Source organism: Mercenaria mercenaria, chromosome 11 (assembly GCF_021730395.1).
Source record: "Mercenaria mercenaria strain notata chromosome 11, MADL_Memer_1, whole genome shotgun sequence".
Lineage (NCBI taxonomy): Eukaryota > Metazoa > Mollusca > Bivalvia > Venerida > Veneridae > Mercenaria > Mercenaria mercenaria.
Window position 1 is genome coordinate 43794168 of NC_069371.1, and position 21275 is coordinate 43815442.

At 35.7% G+C, this 21275-nt stretch overlaps 2 protein-coding genes across 2 annotated transcripts in view; one reads left to right on the plus strand and one right to left on the minus strand.

The window, feature by feature from the left end:
* Positions 1–874, minus strand: part of LOC123531426 (transmembrane ascorbate-dependent reductase CYB561-like) — a 29883-nt gene extending 29009 nt beyond the window's left edge. Inside the window, exon 1 of the mRNA XM_045312378.2 lies at positions 795–874. The gene's annotated coding sequence lies outside the window, so the exon portion shown is untranslated. The remainder of the gene's footprint in view (positions 1–794) is intronic.
* LOC123531428 (glyoxal reductase-like) lies at positions 855–20577 on the plus strand. The gene is made up of 8 exons (XM_045312379.2): positions 855–980; positions 9910–9990; positions 11225–11332; positions 13226–13414; positions 14415–14506; positions 15439–15549; positions 16354–16447; positions 19113–20577. Exons 1-8 carry the CDS (start codon positions 932–934, stop codon positions 19256–19258), a joined length of 870 nt encoding a protein of 289 aa, XP_045168314.2. The 5' UTR covers positions 855–931; the 3' UTR covers positions 19259–20577.
* The last annotated feature ends 698 nt before the right edge of the window (positions 20578–21275 follow it).

Genomic DNA, 21275 nt, shown 5'->3' on the forward strand with positions numbered 1-21275 from the left:
ATGGTTTAAACACAACAGTAAAATATGTTAATAAAACGTAAACACTACAATGTTTCATTTTGGCTACCTCGCATTATTTACTTGTCTGCCATTACACTCAGTACAGGCAGTGAGTTGACAGTGCGGCTGGTCGTTACCGATCACGTGACACGAATTGGAGCCATGTAAAATTAGTGTAAACATTAGGGTGCACTGTTAAAACAGTGACAAACTCGTGTTTTGCAGTTTATTCACATAAAAATCAATTGAATGGAAGAATATAATGGATATTCTTTCCAGGTGTTTTTTAATAGTTAAAATGCGAATTTAAAATCGCTGTGTAGAATCTTCGCGGAAGGTTCAACACAGAAAAGGTCCTTTCTATGTTGTACGTGGTGGAGAGATATTGACCTATGCAAAAACTATCACAATATCGCGACTCACGTACAATTAGTTGGACTAATCCAAGAGATTGCTACATATACCGCTTCCTTTGTGCCCCTTAATGGTCCTTTGTGCTCCCTAGTCATCCTTTGTGCACCCTTAGTGTTCAGTCGTTATGATGGCTGAAAGATCTAGGAGACCATTCCTCTGACAGCACATCTGAAACGCCACTTAATTTTCGACTGCACTAGCATCTGTCCGGTTTCTATTTCACTTATCGGGATATCGTTCACAAACAAGGGCATGTTATGAAGGTATATTTTACATCAAGAATACAAAATTACATGTATAAATTATCAAAAAAACACATTAACTTCTATGCAAACAAATATTAAAGACATAAAAGTAAGAAAATATGCTACAATCTTTACCTAATCAATTATGCGCTCCTGGTTGACAAACGCTTACACGGTGCGTATGTAAACAAATGACAAAATTTCACCACATGCATGCATGCAGTAATTATTTGAGGCCAACGACTTTGAACCTCTAAATTTCAATAAAGAAAATGATAAAGTTATCATCTGTCACTTGTAAGGAAATGCCAATAATCGGACGTAAGTATACAGGAAATTTCTAGGAAGTGTCTAGTCGCGGTCTGACTTATTACCCCCAAAAATAATGATTTAAACGTATTTTTGAACAGTATACCTTTAATTAAAGGCAGTGGCTACGATTACGGTACCGTAATCCTAGCCTCTGGTTCTAGGATTACGGAAGTTCCGTATTCCTAGACAACCCTATGAGGATAGGCTAGGATTACGGAAGTATTTAAGAGGCATCACATATATGTTAGGACATGCATAAATGACGTTGTAAAATTACTTATTTCACTATTATTTCGTGCTATCGATCCGCTGTTTTGGGTTAGTATAATCTTAATGGTGGCACGCGGAAATTTTATAGAATTATCTATGTTTCATATGTACCTGCAATTTTTGTCATCAAATCAACACAAATGGTCTTTAATAACATACAATATGGTTATCCCAGACTCACCAGTTTCGACGCACATAACAAGCAACATGGTCGCGCTTTTTCATTCAGTATCATACGTGACTCTATTAGATGTTGCTTATGCACTAACCTTTTATGCATTGAATCATACCAATAACATCTTATTCTAAACAACTGACTGCCAAAAGGTAAACAACAACTAGTGTGGTCGGCCATACTTTTTTCTAACACATCTATTTCGACGCATCTTACATGATACTTGTTACGAAGCTTTTGATTGGCTTAAATATTTGTGCAACCACTGTAAGTAATGTGCTACACCATAACTGTCATGGATGCTGCAATAAAACTTGACACAAAAGCAGATGCAAGTAGATAATCAATATTAAGGTCAAATGATATAAATAAATCTGAAAACATTTTAACATTCATGCAGATAAGGGGCTAAAACATAAATAATCACTCTGCTTTTTTAATACACACTGTCTGATGTTTTTTCTTTCATTTTTCTGGACTGCAGTGTTTACAGAGGAATTTGGCACATTTTGTTTTTTACAAAACTTTAGATGAACCCAGTGTTCGCAGCCTACTTGACAAGAGAAAAAAAACGAAGTGTGTAGTAATGATCGCACTGATATATAATGCGTACACCTTCCAAAACAGTGCATAAAATAGTGCGACTACATATGTCACATGGCAGTGATGTGACCTTGATAGCACCAAAGTCGGCTGCAGACGTACAACAAAATTTCCAGTAACTTTTTTAATCTAAGCTTCCACAGAGACATTTTTAAAATGGATGAAAATGTGCATTAGTAGAAACATTAAAAATCATGTATAGGGTAAATGAAAGCTGATAAATATCTTCAAATCCTGAACTTTCCAACTTTTTTATCGGTAAAAGTAACCATGATGTTTTCTGTCATTACACCGAGTAATTACGTCATTGGAAACCCCACGTTAATCGAGAACGAGGTCAAAACAAAAATGGCGTCGAAATAGGTGTGCGTAAAATTACGTGGTGCGACGATATAAATAAAAAAAATCAAAGTATAGAATATTTTTTTAAACCTAACTTTTACCCTCATATTTCTATAATATTTCCGCGGGCCGCCATTAATATAGCGTTTAAGATTATACTAACCCAAAATGGCGGATAGATAACACGGAATAATAAGGCAGCCATCAAAAATCGCTATTTTAATAAAGTGAAATAAGAAGTTTACAACATCATTTATGCATGTCCTAACATATTTTTGATGTCTCTTAAATACTTCCGTAATCCTAGCCTATCCTCATAGGGTTGTCTAGGAATACGGAACTTCCGTAATCCTAGAACCGGAGGCTAGGATTAAGGTACCGTAATCGTAGCCACTGCCTTAATTAAAATCAAAATAACCCAAGTAAGAACATGGAGAACTTAGATACAGACGTATTAGACCTTCCTGGTACAGGTAAGTAAGAAAGAAAATAATGTAGGTCGGTTTGAAAATCGCAGCACAGGAGGTAACTACAACGGATTAAAAATTATACCTAATCAGGCTGGTAACATTGCCCGATCGGGCTTACGACATAAAAAGTGATATTTCTTGAAAAATAATAAAGATATTTCTTTCAAACTTGGTTCATTTATTAAGCATAACATATGATGCTTATCAAGATAGAAGTAACTTTGTTGCCTTCAGTTTTGTTAGAATTACTTCCCTTTTTCAGATTTTTATGATGCATAATTTTTGAAGTCCAAAATAGTTATGTTTTTAATGCAATGTTTAAAACAGAAAAGGTTCAATGGCTTTCTATTGCTCTAAACTTGTGCGCCAATACCCTTATTCTATATATTTAGGATTAATACTTCGTTTCTAGTGCAGATGTATGAGCATTTTTTTTAAACTAACATTTCTCTATGATGTTGTAAGTGAAAGCAGAGTAAAATGTAAAAATTCATGTACTAGCGCAATAATTTAGAGTATTAGAAAGCCATTGAACCCTTTTTTTGTTTTAAACTTAGCATTAGAACATATTTTTTGGACTTCAAAGATTATGCGTCATAAAAATCTGAAAAGGGGAAATAATTCTACCAAAACTGAAGGCAACCAAGTTATTTTTATTCTAATTTGTATAATTTGTTATGCTTAATAAATGGACCAAGTTTGAAAAAATTAGCATCATTAGTTTTCATGAAATATTACTTTTTATGCCTTAAGCCCGATCGGGCAATGTTACCAGCCTGCTAATTGAATTATGTCCCTTATGATTGTGAATGCATTAGAGCAAGTTTCGTAAAATATAGGAGAGATCGCCCTGACGTCACGCATCAACACCTGTTTATCTGGCGGTGGGCAAAACAAAATGTTTTTACATCGTTTGTGTATGGGATCGGAATTTTCAATTTTAAATAACTTTTTCGTTCATATATGGATTTTAAAAATTCAAAAAGTTTTGAAATGCTTATGATTTTCATATTTTCTTATTCAAATATTTTTTGAAAATGAATAACCGTTTTAAATGACATTTGATTTTAATAGCGGCGTAGCGATGCTCCAAACTTAGCGTTCATAATGAATCCATTTTATATCAAAATAATATTTAAAAGTTATCATAAATAATTGCTTGTTTTATATTCTTTCCATTGATCAAAAAATTATTGATATCATTTGTGTTTTAAGAAAGTTTAAGCCGTTAGAAAAACATCTCTGTTAACAGAAAAACATGGACGCTCGGCGTCTGCCCACCCGATCTTTGTCTTATCAGTTCTAAAAATAGAATATACAACGGATTTGTATACAAACACGATCTCTCCTATTGAAAATGTTGTATAAATAATGGATCAACAGTAATGCAAAACTGAGTTATGCTTATGATACAAATAAAATATTACAATACAATTAACTAGGGCTGTCATCGATAGAAACGATATCGATGTATCAACGATTTTTTTTTGTCGATCGATTATCGATTCCCATTTTCAAAAATCGATATTTTACAGGGAGAAAAAACTACCCAAATAAACACTCAGACCCTAAAAAACAACTGAAGTTCACAAAGTTGTAAATTTGGATGAATGCAAAAAAGGAGTGAAGGCAAAATAAAAATGAAAGATGTTATTAATTTTTATGTATTTCTTTTATTTCATAAATACAAATACAACACAATCAAACAGAAATATGGAAAGTAGGCAACAGAACTTAAAATAGCATTTACAGGAAGGTATATAGTATTATATGAACAAATAGATCGTTAATCTAACTTAATAATCAATATATCGATGTATCGTCGATATTTGTCTTCTGGTATATCGGTATCGTCGATACGCCTAAGACCCAATCAATGACAGCACTACAATTAACAATTGTAAAAATAACATACGATATTGATAGACTAGTGTATTTCATTTTTAAATTTATTTTTTTTGTCTGAAAAAATGTAAAGAATATTCAGAAATTAACAGGCGGCCAAATCAAAGGAACTGTTATATTAAATGTGATTATTTGATGAAATAATCAATCAAACTTCATGCCTTTGCTAAGTGCCAAAATGCCGGCATCTTATCAGCAACACGTGTTATGCCAATTATCTATGTGATGGCTGTTGTTTGACACGTTATCATAAATTAACACCACGTGTTTGGCCGATAATTATCTTTAATGATGCCCGAGTGCCGATTTGAGAAATAGCAGTATAATCAACAATTGATTGAATTAACAACACCTCTTTAATCTAAATAATCAATTAAAGTTTGTTTTTTAATATTTAGTTTGATTGTCTTTTCCTAATTGACCACCTTTTATAATCCACAAATACAAAGGGCCAATTTTGATAAATTAAATCAAACTGACAAAATACTTTAACTTGTTACTTAAACTTGCAATCAACATTTATATGAAATGATATAAAATGTTGCGATTTCCGAGCAACGTCCTGTATTTAGTTGTACACTCATTGTGTAACATACTATTTCTTTGCATACATTTATTGCTATTCTTAGTGATATCAAAATGCAAAAAAACGCAAAATTACTGTAAGCAAAACACATCTAGGTCTTGAATTAAGGCCCCCTATTATACAAAACACATCTTAAATATTTCGGAATATATCCAGCCATTGACTTGTATAATTCGAGTTCAAGTCTCCAAATTCTAATTTCGCTGGGCCTACTGTTGGTCAGCTGAATAAATACGGTGAAAGAGGTCCATACTGCGGCATCTTCGGACACAGCTTCATAAAAAGTCTCTGTAGAAAATGGAATACTTGACAGATTCCAGACGACATAATTATGATGCTTATTAAGATAGAAATAACTGTGTTGCCTTCAGTTTTGTTAGAATTACTTCCCTTTTTCAGATTTTTATGATGCATGATTTTTGAAGTCCAAAAAAATTGTTTTAATGCAATGTTTAAAACAGAAAAGGGTTCAATGGCTTTCTATTGCCCCAAACATGTGCCCCAATACCTTTATTCTATATATGTAGGGTAAATCATGTAGTGAAAGGGTGAGCTTTTGTGATCGCCCTTTGTCCGTCGTCCGTCCGTCGTCCGTCCACAATTTTTTTGTCTGCACGATAGTGGTTTCGTTTATGATTTGAATTTAATCAAACTTGCACACAACTTGTATCACCATAAGATCTTGGTTCCTTTCTTGAACTGGCCAGATCCCATTATGGGTTCCAGAGTTATGGCCCCTGAAAGGGCCAAAATTAGCTATTTTGACCTTGTCTGCACAATAGCAACTTTATTTATGATTTGATTTTTACCAAACTTGCACACAACTTGTATCATCATAAGATCTTGGTTCCTTTCTTGAACTGGCCAGATTCCTTAATGGGTTCCAGAGTTATGGCCCATGAAAGGGCCAAAATTAGCTATTTTGACCTTGTCTGCACAATAGCAGCTTTATTTATGATTTGAATTTAATCAGACTTGCACAAAACTTGTGTTACCATAAGATCTCGGTTTCTTTCTTGAACTGGCCAGATTCCATAATGGGTTCCAGAGTTATGGCCCCTGAAAGGGCCAAAATTAGCTATTTTGACCTTGTCTGCACAATAGCAGCTTCATTTATGATTTGAATTTAATCAAACTTGCACAAAACTTGTGTTACCATAAGATCTCAATTCCTTTCTTGAACCAGCCAGATCCCATAATGGGTTTCAGAGTTATGGCCCCTGAAAGGGCCAAAATTAGCTATTTTGACCTTGTCTGTGCAATAGCAGCTTCATTTATGATTTGATTTTAACCAAACTTGCACACAACTTGTATCACCACAAGATCTTGATTCCTTTCTTGAACTGGCCAGATTCCTTTATGGGTTCCAGAGTTATGGCCCCTGATAGGGCCAGAATTAGCTATTTTGACCTTGTCTGCACAATAGCAGCTTCATTTATGATTTGAATTTAATCAAACTTGCACAAAAACTTGTGTCAACATAAGATCTTGGTTCCTTTCTTGAACTGGCCAGATCCCATAATGGGTTCCAGAATTATGGCCCCTGAAAGGGCCAAAATATGCTATTTTGACTTTGTCTGCACAATAGCAGCTTCATTTATGATTTGAATTTAATCAAACTTGCACAAAACTTGTGTTACCATAAGATCTCAGTTCCTTTCTTGAACCAGCCAGATCCCATAATGGGTTTCAGAGTTATGGCCCCTGAAAGGGCCAAAATTAGCTATTTTGACCTTGTCTGTGCAATAGCAGCTTCATTTATGATTTGATTTTAACCAAACTTGCACACAACTTGTATCACCACAAGATCTTGATTCCTTTCTTGAACTGGCCAGATTCCTTTATGGGTTCCAGAGTTATGGCCCCTGATAGGGCCAGAATTAGCTATTTTGACCTTGTCTGCACAATAGCAGCTTCATTTATGATTTGAATTTAATCAAACTTGCACAAAAACTTGTGTCAACATAAGATCTTGGTTCCTTTCTTGAGAATAAAGGTATTGGCGCACATGTTCGGGGCAATAGAAAGCCATTGAACCGTTTTCTGTTTTAAACATTGCATTAGAACATATTTGTTTGGACTTCAAAGATTATGCGTCATAAAAATCTGAAAAGGGGAAATAATTCTACCAAAACTGAAGGCAACCAAGTCATTTTTATTCTGATTTGTATCATTTGTTATGCTTAATAAATGGACCAAGTTTGAAAGAAATATCTTCATTATTTTTCAAGAAATATTACTTTTTATGTCGTAAGCCCGATCGGGCAATGTTACCAGCCTGTTTAATTTTCTGACTTTTACAGCTTGAACGTCACAAAAAACAAACTGTATGCATTGGATTAGTATGAATAGCTCAGCCTCATGATCATGGTGTGTCACGCGGGACCTGTCACACGTGGTATAGGCTTAAAGTTTAGGTCGCTTTCACGACAATGTGCTGATGTGACAGCCATTAATTTCACAATTTCATGTCGTATTGTTGCTAGTCCAAATAATAGGAGGTTTCAGGACAGCATGATAACTTTTGACTGTCGCTGTTTCCGTCACGTCCAAACTTATTCTGCATATTTCTGTTACTGTTAGGAAATCCCCCATGAAATCCATTGGGAACGTGTTCTGGTACATGTACAATGTATTTGTAATGAATTTACATCTCTGATAATGAATTGATATTGACATTAAAGCATAAACTTGCATCGCTGACATTTTATGAATGTATATTTTGTGGGTTTTTTCTGCAATTTAGTGTCATCGGCAGTCTTAGCTGTTTATTGAAACTGTTGTCAAGGTAGATATCTCCTCACACCTGTCACATCATATTTTCGAAGATAAATTTAAAAATACGAATTAAATTCAACCCATTTGCAGTTTCTGCATGAATATTAATGTCTAATTTATTAAAGCAAGTAAGTCTGACCAATATATTTTGACTTTTTGGGATTTTTAACATTGTTTAATGTCTTCGTTTTCCTAACAGTAAAATGCAGATACGGGTAAGGCTTACAAGGATGACAACTATAAATATCAGAACATAAAATAAGACTTTTATTAGTCATCCCAAATGAGTAAGGCTATATTGATGCTTGTCGTATTGAGTGATGCGCGTCCTGTTGAATTATCATGTGTTGTGGTGTGTCAACTCTTCTACTTATTTTTAGCTTGACTATTTATAGAATAGTGGAGCTATTGGACTTGCCTGTGCGTCCGCGTCAGTGTCCCGATTTGGTTAAGTTTTTTGTATGTAAGCTGGTATCTCAGTAACCACTTGTGGGAATGGATTGAAACTTCACACACTTGTTCACTGTGATAAAATGACTTACATTGCACAGGTTCCATAACTCTATTTTGCTTTTTAGCTCGACTATTCAAAGAATAGTAGAGCTATTGGACTCACCCATGCGTCTGCGTCCGCACCGACGTCGACGTCCCGATTTGGTTAAGGTTTTGTATGTAAGCTGGTATCTCAGTAACCACTTGTGGGAATGGATTGAAACTTCACACACTTATACACTGTGATAAACTGACCTACGTTGCACAGGTTTCATAACTCTATTTTGCTTTTTTACAAAATTATGCCCCTTTTTCGACTTAGAAATTCTTGGTTAAAGTTTTGTATGTAAGCTGGTATCTCAGTAACCACTTGTGGGAATGCATTGAAACTTCACACATTTATTCCCTGTGATAGACTGACCTACATTGCACAGGTTCCATAACTCTATTTTGCTTATTTACAAAATTATGCCCCTTTTTTGACTTAGAAATTCTTGGTTAAGGTTTTGTATGTAAGCTGGTATCTCAGTATCCACTTATGGGAATGGATTGAAACTTCACACACTTGTTCCCTGTCATGATCTGACATGCACTGTGTAGGTCCCATAACTCTACTTTGCTTTTTTTTTAAATTATGCCCCTTTTTTGACTTAGCAGTTTTTGGTGTTCTCCCTACCCTTGGGACAGCATGGATAAAAAACCTCGCTAACGCTCGGTTTTCCATTCCACACTGTCCCTCGGGTAGGGAAAACCCTGTCTTACACAGGCAGGCATGTAAAATCCTCATAGTCTTGACAATAGACCAGGCTACATTTAAAAAAGTCTTTGTTTGCTGTCTCCCAACCCTTCTTTTTAAAGTTAGGTAGGTAGGTAGGCAATTCTATTTTTTTTTTTTTTTTTTTTTTTGGTGGGGGGATTATACTTTTACTGGTAGGTACATGTATGATCGTATATACAGAATATTTCTTCTGTAAAAATAAAACAAATCAGTGTATGTCATATGAAAGGATGAAATTAAATAATAGAATGTATCTTACTTATTATTTTGCTTACTTGAAATATATGTGGCACTTGTCATAATCGGAACTTAAAAAATAATTTGACCAGCATTGACCAATAAAAACTTTGGGGGCGCAGCATTTTAAGTGGGTAGGTAGGGAGACAGCAAACAAATATATTTTTAATTTTGGCCCCATTTGGTTTCAGTCAAAAGCTAGTCGTTTTTAAAATCTGCTTCCTAAAATAATGTATGTGACACCTAAATAAACTGAAACAAGGTATTACTAATGAAATTATTCTCACTGTTCAATTTTTCAGTTGGAACATTCAAATTGAGAGGTAGAGATCTTGTGTTCCAAACATTGGAGGCAGCGCTTGCTGCAGGATACAGATCTATTGGTGACTATTTACACTTCTGTAAACATCTTCAGAAACTCTTACATATAAATCTTGAGTCATCATCAAAGTGTTCTGCTATTTGTTCAGAACAAGATAGGATAATTTGTATAGAATCTTGACAGGAATGCTGTTACTGTAGGCATAGGTGACTCACTAAGGTAGTTTTAATCTTAGGCATGGAAAAAAATCATGTATAATTACTACAGATAGATAGATTTGAGTAGCGACTTGAAAAGAGAAGTAACTAGAAAATAATGTCCTTTGGAAGTTGAGACATTTTCCGCATTGAAATGTATCCAAAAAAAAAGGATGAATTTTTTTTATGTTAAAAGCCACAGAATTTCACAAGGTGAAAATTAATGTGTTGATAAAGTTTAGAGAAAACTCTCTGCTGTCTGTATATGTATATATATACAAACATACAAATTATGCAATAGATGACTAAAAATATGTGAAAATCAAAGAACACGATTTGAGGACTGTTAGATCTATGAACATCTTATCCTGTATTATTAGTAACATAGAAAGGATTACTTTTCCATTGCTTTGAAATAACCTAGACAGGATTATGGTTGACCAAGCATTGTTCCCTCAACAATTTGCATTCTGTTTACAGTTTTCCTTAAACAGTCAGGAGTGTAACTGTTTAAAGTTATCGCAGTTTATAACCCATTTGAGTTATTGCTTATACTTTCATAACTTGTTTCAGTTATCATAAAATATTATAAAGCCCTCCTGTGCCAATTCCGTATTTTGAATGTGACTAATGCTATTATTACCTGAATCCTTGACGTTTTATCTTTCCAGCTCTGCAGTAAAAAATTTTACGCAAGGCTGATAAAGTTTTACACAAGAGTTTTAAAGCTATAAAACTCTTAACATCCCATTATGCTTATCAGGTCATGATCAGACTAAAAGAGAATTTGATTAATCACAGTTTGCTACTAATTTCACTATAAAGGTCACTTTGTGAGAAGAGCAAAAAGACTTTTATTGAATAACTTACCCGAGTTAACAATATTTTATAACTAATACAGGTTATAAAATGCTTGAAAAAGTAACTGAAATAGGTTACATAACTTAAAACAGTTACACCCCTGACTGTTAAATAAAAATGGTAAAGGTTAAATCTCTATACATATGCAATAATGCGTAATTTTCTGATATCAGAAACTCATGATTTGATATATTTTTAAAAAGAAAAGATTGAAGTAAATTGTATTTTCTCTAACAGACACAGCAGCAGTTTACAGAAATGAGGGTGATATCGGGGAGAGTTTGAAGGTCCTACTGCCTAAGTTCAGTCTACAGAGGGAAGACCTCTTCATTACAAGCAAGCTGGGTACAGTGTCTTTATATGTCTGTGTGTAGTTTCAAAGGTCTATTTTGCTGATTTTAGTTACAGATCCAGTTAAAGTAAAAGAAGTTAATGTAATGATTATCGTTCTTCGCACTGGTTCTGTGGTTCCCTGGCAGGCCTGTTTGACTGAGTGGTTAAGGTTGTTGATTTCTAAGCACTTGTTCATCATCACAGTGGGTTGGAAACCTTTCTTGGGGTGCAGAATTCTGTCATGACATTGTGAGGAAGCTATCCAGATAGCTTGCGCAAGGTTGGTGGTTTTACCCAGGTTCTGACACATGCCTGAAATAATCTTCAGAGTGGCACCTAGAGTCTTCCTCTGTGAACAGCTGGGAAGTTGTCATATGACATATAATTGTGTTGAAAGGATGTTAAACCCAACAAAAAACTAAACAGTTGAAAGGCTTGTCTGACAGCTTATTAACATGTTTTGTTCAAGTAACATGTAGAATGTAATATGAGTGTTCTCAGTCAATTATTTAAGAAATAATTTATAGAAAAGAGTGTTTTAACACTATTTATGCATGATGGGCGGTTATACGTCAGGCGTAATAATTTCACGAGGGCACAATTATTTGTACAGCGTATTACCGCCCAAGTGTATAAATAGTGTTAAAACACGGTTTTGCTATAAATTATTTCGATTCTAATAATTATGCCCTTAATCTAAAACAGTAGATAAAATATAGTATTGCTTTCTTTGTCACAACAAACATTTTGATATCACCACATGTTAACGTGACATCATTCTAGCATAAGAGAGTTCTAACAGGGAAAAGCATATTAGAATGTAGTTTACACATTGGATGTCTATTGAATAACCATCAAATGAAACAGTTTGGCCTTGAATGGCTTCAAAGACTGCATTCATCATTATTTATAGTCTGAAATTTAAACTTTAAAAGAACATCAGATATTCAGTTTGCAGAAATATAGAGCACATTCGTAATGCAGAAATTTTGCCAGTCCATCATTAGTTGTAGAATGAAGATCTCTAGAAAGTTTCTTTGCATTCTGTGTTTTGTCCTCAATGCCAGAGCAAAATGAAAATGTAGCATTTTGAATTTCTAAGTTTTAGACCTAGAGCTTTGATGAATTATAGGCCCTGGTTTTAAAACATAACGAAGTTATTTGGAACTGTGACGGTTTTTACAGTTAGGTATTCCAGCTAAGAAGGCTTGTAAATTTCTAGTCAGGGGAGTAGCTGAAACTGGGATATTCATAATTTTAACAATTTAGGTTAAACAAAACAATTTTACAATGGTCATTTTAGTGGTTTCTATTTCCAGAGTTATGGCCCCTGAAATAGTAAAAAAAAGCACAAAAAGTATTTAATATATATTGCATGAGTCTTTATCGTGATATGAACTTGCGCACCTTCTATTTTTCATCTGGGTCCGCCCCCAATTTCTAGGGTTATGGCCCCTGAAATAGTCAAAAATGCACATTTTCAGCTTGTGACGCGCCTAACAAGTATTTGATGTAAATTCATGAAACCTTGCTTGAGTCTTTGTCATGATGCGACATTGCACACTTGGCCTTCTTCTTGAGAATCTTAGCGTTTATTACAGAGTTATGGCCCTTGAAATAGCCAAAATAGTGGATTTTTTGTTTGTGATTCTCATAGCTCAAAATTTATAATGAATCCTTTTCATAAAATGTTTGTTGAGGCTATACCCCATTAAGACTGCAAACATTTGAATTATTTTCCCATATTTGTGACAAATGTACCAGTAGGGGGCACACCCTGTGTCCTACAGACACATTCTAGTTCTTTTCAGAAATTGTTGACAGTCAGATTTCATAATAAGTTTTTCTTTAGCAATAAAAAGACTTCTCCAAGCAAAATTATATTTATGAAGTACAATGTTACAGGGCCAAAAGATCAGGGTGCAGGTAAATGTAGACAAGCTTGCTTGAAGTCTTTGGAAAATATGCAGACTGATTACTTTGATTTATACCTAATACATTGGCCTGGAACACAAGGCAAGAAACCTGAGGACCAGTCAAATATTCAACATAGACAGGAAAGCTGGAAAGACCTTGAGGATCTTCAAAAAGAAGGTAGACTAGATTTAGTATTATTAGCTTTATATTTATACTTATTTTAGCTGATGCAGCTGAGAGTGATGGCTGGGCTATTAAAGTGCTGACTTCAAATCACTTGCCCCTTATGGCTGTGTGTTTAAATTTTGTTTATAGTGTACAATTCTTCAGTGTGAGATCTTAAGGACGGGCAGTGTTTTTACACTGGTGCCCACCTATGACTGAAATAATGGCACAAGGGGTCTTCTTTTAACATGGAAGTCGCCAAATGTTGGCTCCTTTAATTGTGTTGATGTGACATTAAACCTAGCAAAAGAGCAGCTGAAAGGACATGACTGTTAATGTGCTTAAGAATGTTGGCTATAATAGGGCACAGTGTGACTTTAATCCTTAGCTTGCTGGCGGCAATTGATTCTGCCTTTGCGAACAGTGCAGACCCAAGATCAGCCTGCACATGCATGCAGTCTGATCATGGTTTGCACTGTTCGCTATTCAGTCAGTAAATTTTCAGTGAACACCCCTTTAAATATAGAGTGATGCTGCCCAAATTGAATGATGGACCAGTCCATTATAGAAATTCAGCAGGGTAAAGGTTAAGGGGATTCAAGAGATGATAATCTTACAGTACTGTATAGGAAGATTTGGTAATACAGTAAAAAACTGTTGTATTTGCAATAGGGTTTATTTCCACTAGAATTTTTGGGCAGAGGGAAACACAATTAAAATACTTAAAATACTAGCAGTATTTATCATTTAAAGGCATTATCTTCAAAAGAACAACCAGCAACCAGCTATGATGTGTGAATTCTTAATAATGCAATATGTCTGTCATTTATAAAATCTCAAAAATAGAAATGTGTCAGAAATTATCCAGTCTACTAAAATGCATCATACATAAGTAAATAGCTTCTGTTACTTATATGGGTAAAACAAAAACGATCTGGTTTTATGGTACAGGCATTATTTTCACTTTACTGGTATGACTAGAATAACTAAACTATTCATTCCACTATTTCAGGAAAGTTACGAGCTATTGGCATCTCTAATTATGAACAGAGACATTTGGAGGAGCTCCTGTCCTATAGTTCCATACCACCAGCTGTACTGCAGGTAAAAATTCATAAGATGTAGAAGCAGAAATACAAAATATATGGAGGCTATATTGGAATCATGTGCACGTCCGTCTGTCTGTAATTTATGTCCCCTGCGTATCTTCTTAACTGCTGGGAAGATTTTTATAAAACTTGCATCATTTATTAACCTCATGAAGATAATGTGCAGAGTGCAGAAACTGGGTCAATAGGTCCAAAGTCAAGGCCACATGAGGTCAAACCTCAAATAGCTCAAATTTGTGTTCACTCCATAATCTTCCTAAACCACTGGAAAGATTTTCATAAAACTAGCATCAGTTGTTAACTTCATCAAGACGCCATGTAGATTGCACAGCCCAGGTTCAGAGTCAAAGTTACACTTGAAAGTCAAAGGTCTGAAACACAACATTCTTTTTGTAGTATTATTCTTAAGTGATAGCTCTAGTTACGATTATCAGTAATGATTGCAATATTGATGTATGTTGATATGGTTAAGTCAATCAATATATAGTTGTAGAATTTCGAATATTGAATTTGTAAGAAGGATAATAGCAAAGATCAATTTTAATCATGTAATGAGGGCAGAAAAAAACCTTTTGAATATCCCTTGCATTAACTGCTGTTTTTGTCTCTTTTTTTGGTGGGAGGGAGGGTGAGGGGGTGGGGGGAGGGGGTTAGGTGTTAACAGAAGGGTAAAATACTGCCAGACTTGTGCTTATGTGCTTTTAAAACCACTTTCAACCATAGCACATTACTTTCTACAGAACCTAATAAAGATTTCAAGTGTAAAAGAAAAATTTATAACACTATAATCGGACATAACGTTTTCATTAGAGCTGGTTGACATATCAGTAACTGTTGTTTTTCATAGCTGGTTATAGTTTGAACATTTACACGGTTGATTTGAATTTGCAAGATGTACAATTAGATAGGTAGATATGTATTTTTCAGATAGAGCACCATCCACACCTTGTACAGACCTCACTGGTATCTTACTGTAAACAACATAACATCCACTTTCAGGCTTACTCTTCATTAGGTACAACTTCAGATGATAATAAGGTAGATATATTATTACATAATTCTTTTTATAAACTGGTCTGTTTTGTGTTATGTAACCAGTCTATATTCAAAATGTATGCTGGACTAAAGTCAGAACATAACTTGTTATATAAATTGCAGTTGTTTGTCTTATATAACCAACCTGTATTCAACATGTTTGCTGGACTAGATTAAAACATTTTTAAAAAATCTGCAAAAAATACTTTTGTGTCATGTAATAAAACACTTATTGAACAACTTGCCAGTCAGTAAGTATATATTGCTAGGATTTCAGAGTTTGAGAAGCAGGGTGAAAAATATCAGGTTTTGCAAGGGATAATATTAGATGAATTATCCAGACGGGGCACATAGAAATCTATGCTATGACTTTATTTTTTGGAAAATCCTGAGAACATAAAGGAGAAATATATTAATCTACATATTGTACAGGGTGTTTCATAATATCTCTGCTTATTCTAAACAGCTGCTGTAGTTTCTGCCAAGGTCAATATACAAATAATTTGAAGATATATTCACATAGGAGACAAAAAAAAAAAAATTTCATTTAACATGTGATTTGAATGCAATACCTTTGAAAGTGTCATTACTACTGGGAGTCAATCTTTTTTGTTGTTGTAACTACAGTTTTCAGTGATTTAGTTTTATAACGTCTCTTCACTATTCTGTTGTAGGAGACATAGCAAGATTTTTGTGAAAATGGAAGGCTGTAATAACCACCATGGTATTTTTCTGTTGAAATTGTACACAGCTTTTAAAGTTTGTAGATATATTTTGTATTCATAAAATCTTGATGCTTAATTGCAGTTGTTAAAAGACCCAACAGTTGTGACAATAGCAGAAAGTTACAAGAGAACCCCTGCTCAGATCCTGCTAAGATGGGCTGTACAACAAGATATAGGTATACCTGTCTATAAATTTCTCAGTTCATTTAAATTTTGGTATTCCTCCTTCACTGTCAAGATAGGTCAGGCCTGATGTAGTTCACTGTGTATAAATGAGCCACGCCATGAGAAAACCAACATAATGCATTTGCCACCAGCATGGATCCAGACCAGCCTGCACATCCGCGCAGTCTGGTCAGGATCCATGCTGTTCGCTAACGGTTTCTCTAATTGAAATAGGCTTTGAAAGTGAACAGCATGGATCCTGACCAGACTGTGCGGATGTGCAGGCTGGTCTGGATCCATGCTGGTCGCAAACGCACTATGTTGGTTTTCTCATGGCGCGGCTTAAATATTTAACACGGTCTGGTACATAAAATAATTACTGATTGGAATTTAGTGAACCATTGCCTTCTTAGTGTAAATCTGTTTGATTAACAGTGATTGTGGAGAATGTTTTCACAAGTTATTTTAACCCTTATCATGCTGGACACGATTTATTCTGCCTTTCCAACAAGTGCATGTCATGATCAGCCTGCACATCTGTGCAGTCTGATCATGACCTGCACTGTTCACCATTTAGTCAGTATCTTTTTGGTATGCACCCCTTTTAACAGTTAATGGTACTGTCCAAATTGAAAGATGAACAAGTTCATTTTAGAGATTTAGCAGAGTAAGGGTCAACTATACTTGATGACTTCCTCCAGGATTACTGACCAGTGCTAAGGTATTTTGGAGACAGTGATTAAATTCTGCACTTCTATAAATCTGCAACTTCTGGATCAGAAGTCCATTACTCTACCCCTGTAATGCTGTGTCCTCTGATAATTGTTACAGAATTCTTGAAGTAACTAGTTAGGCCTGAAAAAAATTTTTTGCAGTAACATGCCAAAAAATATAGGGTAGGGATTTTTTTTTTAATGAAGAAAGAGCAACTAGCCCTAGAAAAAAGTCTAAAAAAGAGCAAAAATATCAACAACAAAAATCCAACACCATAAAAACATTTAGGGTCGTGGCAAATTTTTAGGGCAGGTTGGGATACTGGGGAAAAAAAACAATTTTTTAGGTCGTAGCTATATTGGTGTGTTCAAGTGGACATACACCCGAGTGTTTTGTACTGGTGTTATTATACCCCCACAAAACGAAGTTTGGTGTGGGGGTGTACATGTATATAGGAGTGAGCTTGTCTGTCGGTTGGTCTTTCGGTCCATTGGTTTTATGGTTTCCGGGTGATAACTCTTGAAAGGCTTTACCGATTTAAATAATTTTGGGTACACAGGTGTACCATCAGAAAATACAGGTCAGGTTTGACTTTGGGGTCAGTAGGTCAAAGGTCGAGGTCACAGTGACCCTGAACAGTTAAATGGTTTTCGGATGATAACTTGAGAACGCTTAGGTCTAGGATCATTATTTTTTGTACACAGATCAATCATTATAAAATGCAGGTCAAATTCGACTTTGAGGTCAGTAGGTCAAAGGTCAAGGTCACAGTGACCCTGAACAGTTTAACGATTTCTGGATGATAATTTGAGAAAGCTTAGACCTTGGATCATACATTTTGGTACACAGATGTTTCATCATTAAATGCAGGCCAAATTTTACTTTGAGGTCAGTAGGTCAAAGTTCAAGGTCACTATGAGTCAGAACAGTTAAATGGTTTCCGGATGATAACTTGAGAACGCTTGTGTCTAGGATCATAATTTTTTGTAGAAAGGTGTATCATCATGAAATGCAGGTCAACTTGGACTTTGAGGTCAGTAGGTCAAAGGTCAAGGTCACAGTGACATGGAACAGTTAAATGGTTTCTGGATGATAACTTGAGAATGCTTGGGTCTAGGATCATAATTTTTTATACAAGGGTGTAACATGATAAATACAGGTCAAGTTCGACTTTGAGGCTAGTAGGTCAAAGGTCAAGGTCACAATGACACAAAATAGTTAAACGGTTTCCGGATGATAACTTGAGAACGCTTGAGCCTAGAACCATGAAAATTGATAGGGAGGTTGGTTATGACCAGCAGATGACCCCTTGTGATTTTGCAGTCAAAGGGTAACAGGTCAAGGTCACAGTGTCCTGGAACATTTAAAATGGTTTTCGGACAATAATTTCAGAACACTTTGGAATAGGATAACAAAACTTATTAGGGAGGTAGGTCATGATCAGCAGATGACTCCTATTAATTATGAGTTCCAAAGGTCAAAGGTCAGGGTGACCTGGAACATTGAAACCTTTTCCGGAAAATAACTTGAGAATGCTTAGGCCAAGGATCATGAAACTTCATAGGGGTGTTGATCATGACTAGCAGATGGCTTGTATTGATTTTGAGGTCAGTAGGTCAAAGGTCAAGCAAGTTCGGCTTGACATTGGCTTAGTTCTGTGACAAGGCCATAATGCGGGGGTATAATTCGTCACTCCTGTGACATCTCTAGTTCAAGTAAGTAGGGATTCATGGTTCACTAACCTCCCTTTGAGTTGCTGACTGTTATATCTTAGACATTCATTTTACTGATCTGTGTTGACAAAGATATTTGATAAAATGTTATACCTCAGAACTGTCATTGAAACTTTCGTACTGTAACAGCAATTCATTTTAGTATCAACCTTAGCAATCTTCCAAAAATACTTGGAAAAAAGTGTTTAGAATATTTTTATGAGCAAAAATGCTATTTCGGCTATTTCAGGAGTTATACCAAAGTCAACAAACCCTGTTCACATCAAAGAGAACATAGACATATTCTCATTCAGTTTGTCTGACTCTGATATGGATAAGCTGAGCAATCTAGACTCTCAGCATCATTATTGCTGGAACCCGGCTTCTGTCACTTGATGAAGATAATAACCTTCAAGGGACCAGCTGTTAAATCATCATTCTGAAGGGGCTTTATACTGGAATCCAGCTTCTGTTACATGATGAAGATACAATGTACTAAATTCTAGGAACCAGCTGTTTAATCATCATTCAGAGGAGCTTGTTTAGGTTATTGCTGGAAGGTGAAGATATATTTACTTTTAGGAACCAGCCATTGATTATTCACTAATCTAGTACATATTTGGGCAGTTGAAACAACCCCAGATTTGAAGGGACACTTTATCTGCTCCGTATAAAACTGTGCCCTGTAGAGCCTGGTACCAGTCCATCCGATGTTTGTATAGGCAGCATATGCAGTATCAAGATTTGGTATCTGTGCATATAATGTGAAATGAAATTTGTTATTTTGGACCGTGCATTCAATTAGAATTAAGACTGAAGATATCCTATTTACTTGGAGGACAAAATTGGTAGCGTGAATGGGACATTCACTTCTTCTGCAGTATGTCTGACTGATACGTGCAGCCTGCCTGTCTTTCATTGATGCCAGGTTCTGTGGTCAAGTTCTTGGCTTAATTATGAAGCTAACATCACAGACTTTTGATCAAAAGTTTTTAGTTCGAAGAGCTTACTAATAGTGTCGGTCATTGTTTGCTGCAGTGTTCATCAATCAACATGATAAAGAGTGCCGGCAATCAAATTAAGAGAGAGTTCCTGTTACACAGAGCACCAAGAACAGCTGTAAATTTATACTAGGACGTTGCAGATAGGTACCTTGTGTCAAAGTGAATGTATCTAAAGTTGTGCATAAAAAATTAGTCGTCTTGAAGAACATTTTTTAGCTCACCTGAGCCAAAGGCTCAAGGTGAGCTTTTGTGTCAACTTTATGTCCGTTGTCCGTCTTGTCAACATCTTCTTGTCTGCAGGATAATGGTTTCATTATGTCTCCCACACCACTGTGTGGTGGGAGACATATTGATTTACTCCTGTCTGTGTGTCCCTCTGTCACAAATCTTGTAGGCATTCTTAAGTCGAACATTTCTCATCCGATCATCACCAAACTTAAACAAAATGTGTTTGCCAATAAGTCCTCAGCCAAGTTCGACAACTAGCCAAATCGGCCCAGGCACTTCGGAACTATGGCCCTTGAAACATTGTTTTTATGCCCCCGGCATCTACTGTTGTGGGAGGCATATAGTGATTGTCCTGTCCGTTCATCCGTCAGTACGAGGTTAACCAGATGGGACCATTTCATCTAGCATCAATACCCCTTATTAGAATGACTTGATACTAATGCAGATGTAACTTGTGACCATTCCTCCAGGGTTCTCACTAGCAATTTCAAGTTGCAGTCCTGGGGCTCCCAAAGCTGTAAAAGTTGCAGCCCCAACTACTGACTAGACTGACTGGTAAAATGTAGTCAAAAATCACCCCTGGACAACACCTCCCCCACAAACACACACACACACTCCCCCATCCCTGCTGTTTCTGGTCTTCCTGGACGAAGTCCTCCTGTGAAATTATCAAGGTGGTCAAAATCCCCCTTGTGAAAATACCAAGTTGGACAAAATCCCTCGTGATAATTTTTATTTCAGAATGTAAACGTATATAAACATACAGTGAAAAGAAAATATATGAACAGTTATACTTTTAATACTTATTAAGAGCATAACGTTAAAACATTCGGTCGAAAATACATTAAGAATGCACAGTATGTCTATTATCCACATATTAAATGCTTCTTCAGTAACATCAGCGATTTTGCAGAAAAATAATCACGTAACTAAGACCGACATCGACAGCATCTTAAAAACATCTTGAAAACTGCCTGGTAATTAGTACGTGAGAAAACAATCGAAGTTACTTCAAACACCACGTAATCCGTAGTTAACAATTAGAAATTGTCACTATGCAATCACGCCGACAATCACATGTATTCGAGTTGATCATACATATGCCGCCTGTCTCCCGGTGTAGTGGAAACGGGCAACGCTGATTGGCTATACGCGACTATCGGTGACAAGCGTGTATCTCC

Bases quoted from the DNA above. Each gene is read 5' to 3' on its own strand.
- LOC123531428 (XM_045312379.2), top strand. From the start codon at position 932: ATGATAAAGTTATCATCTGTCACTTGTAAGGAAATGCCAATAATCGGA. The intron at 9,991-11,224 runs GTGACTATTTAC...TTTCTCTAACAG, and splicing joins TGCAGGATACAGATCTATTG to ACACAGCAGCAGTTTACAGA. The intron at 14,507-15,438 runs GTAAAAATTCAT...TGTATTTTTCAG, and splicing joins TACCACCAGCTGTACTGCAG to ATAGAGCACCATCCACACCT.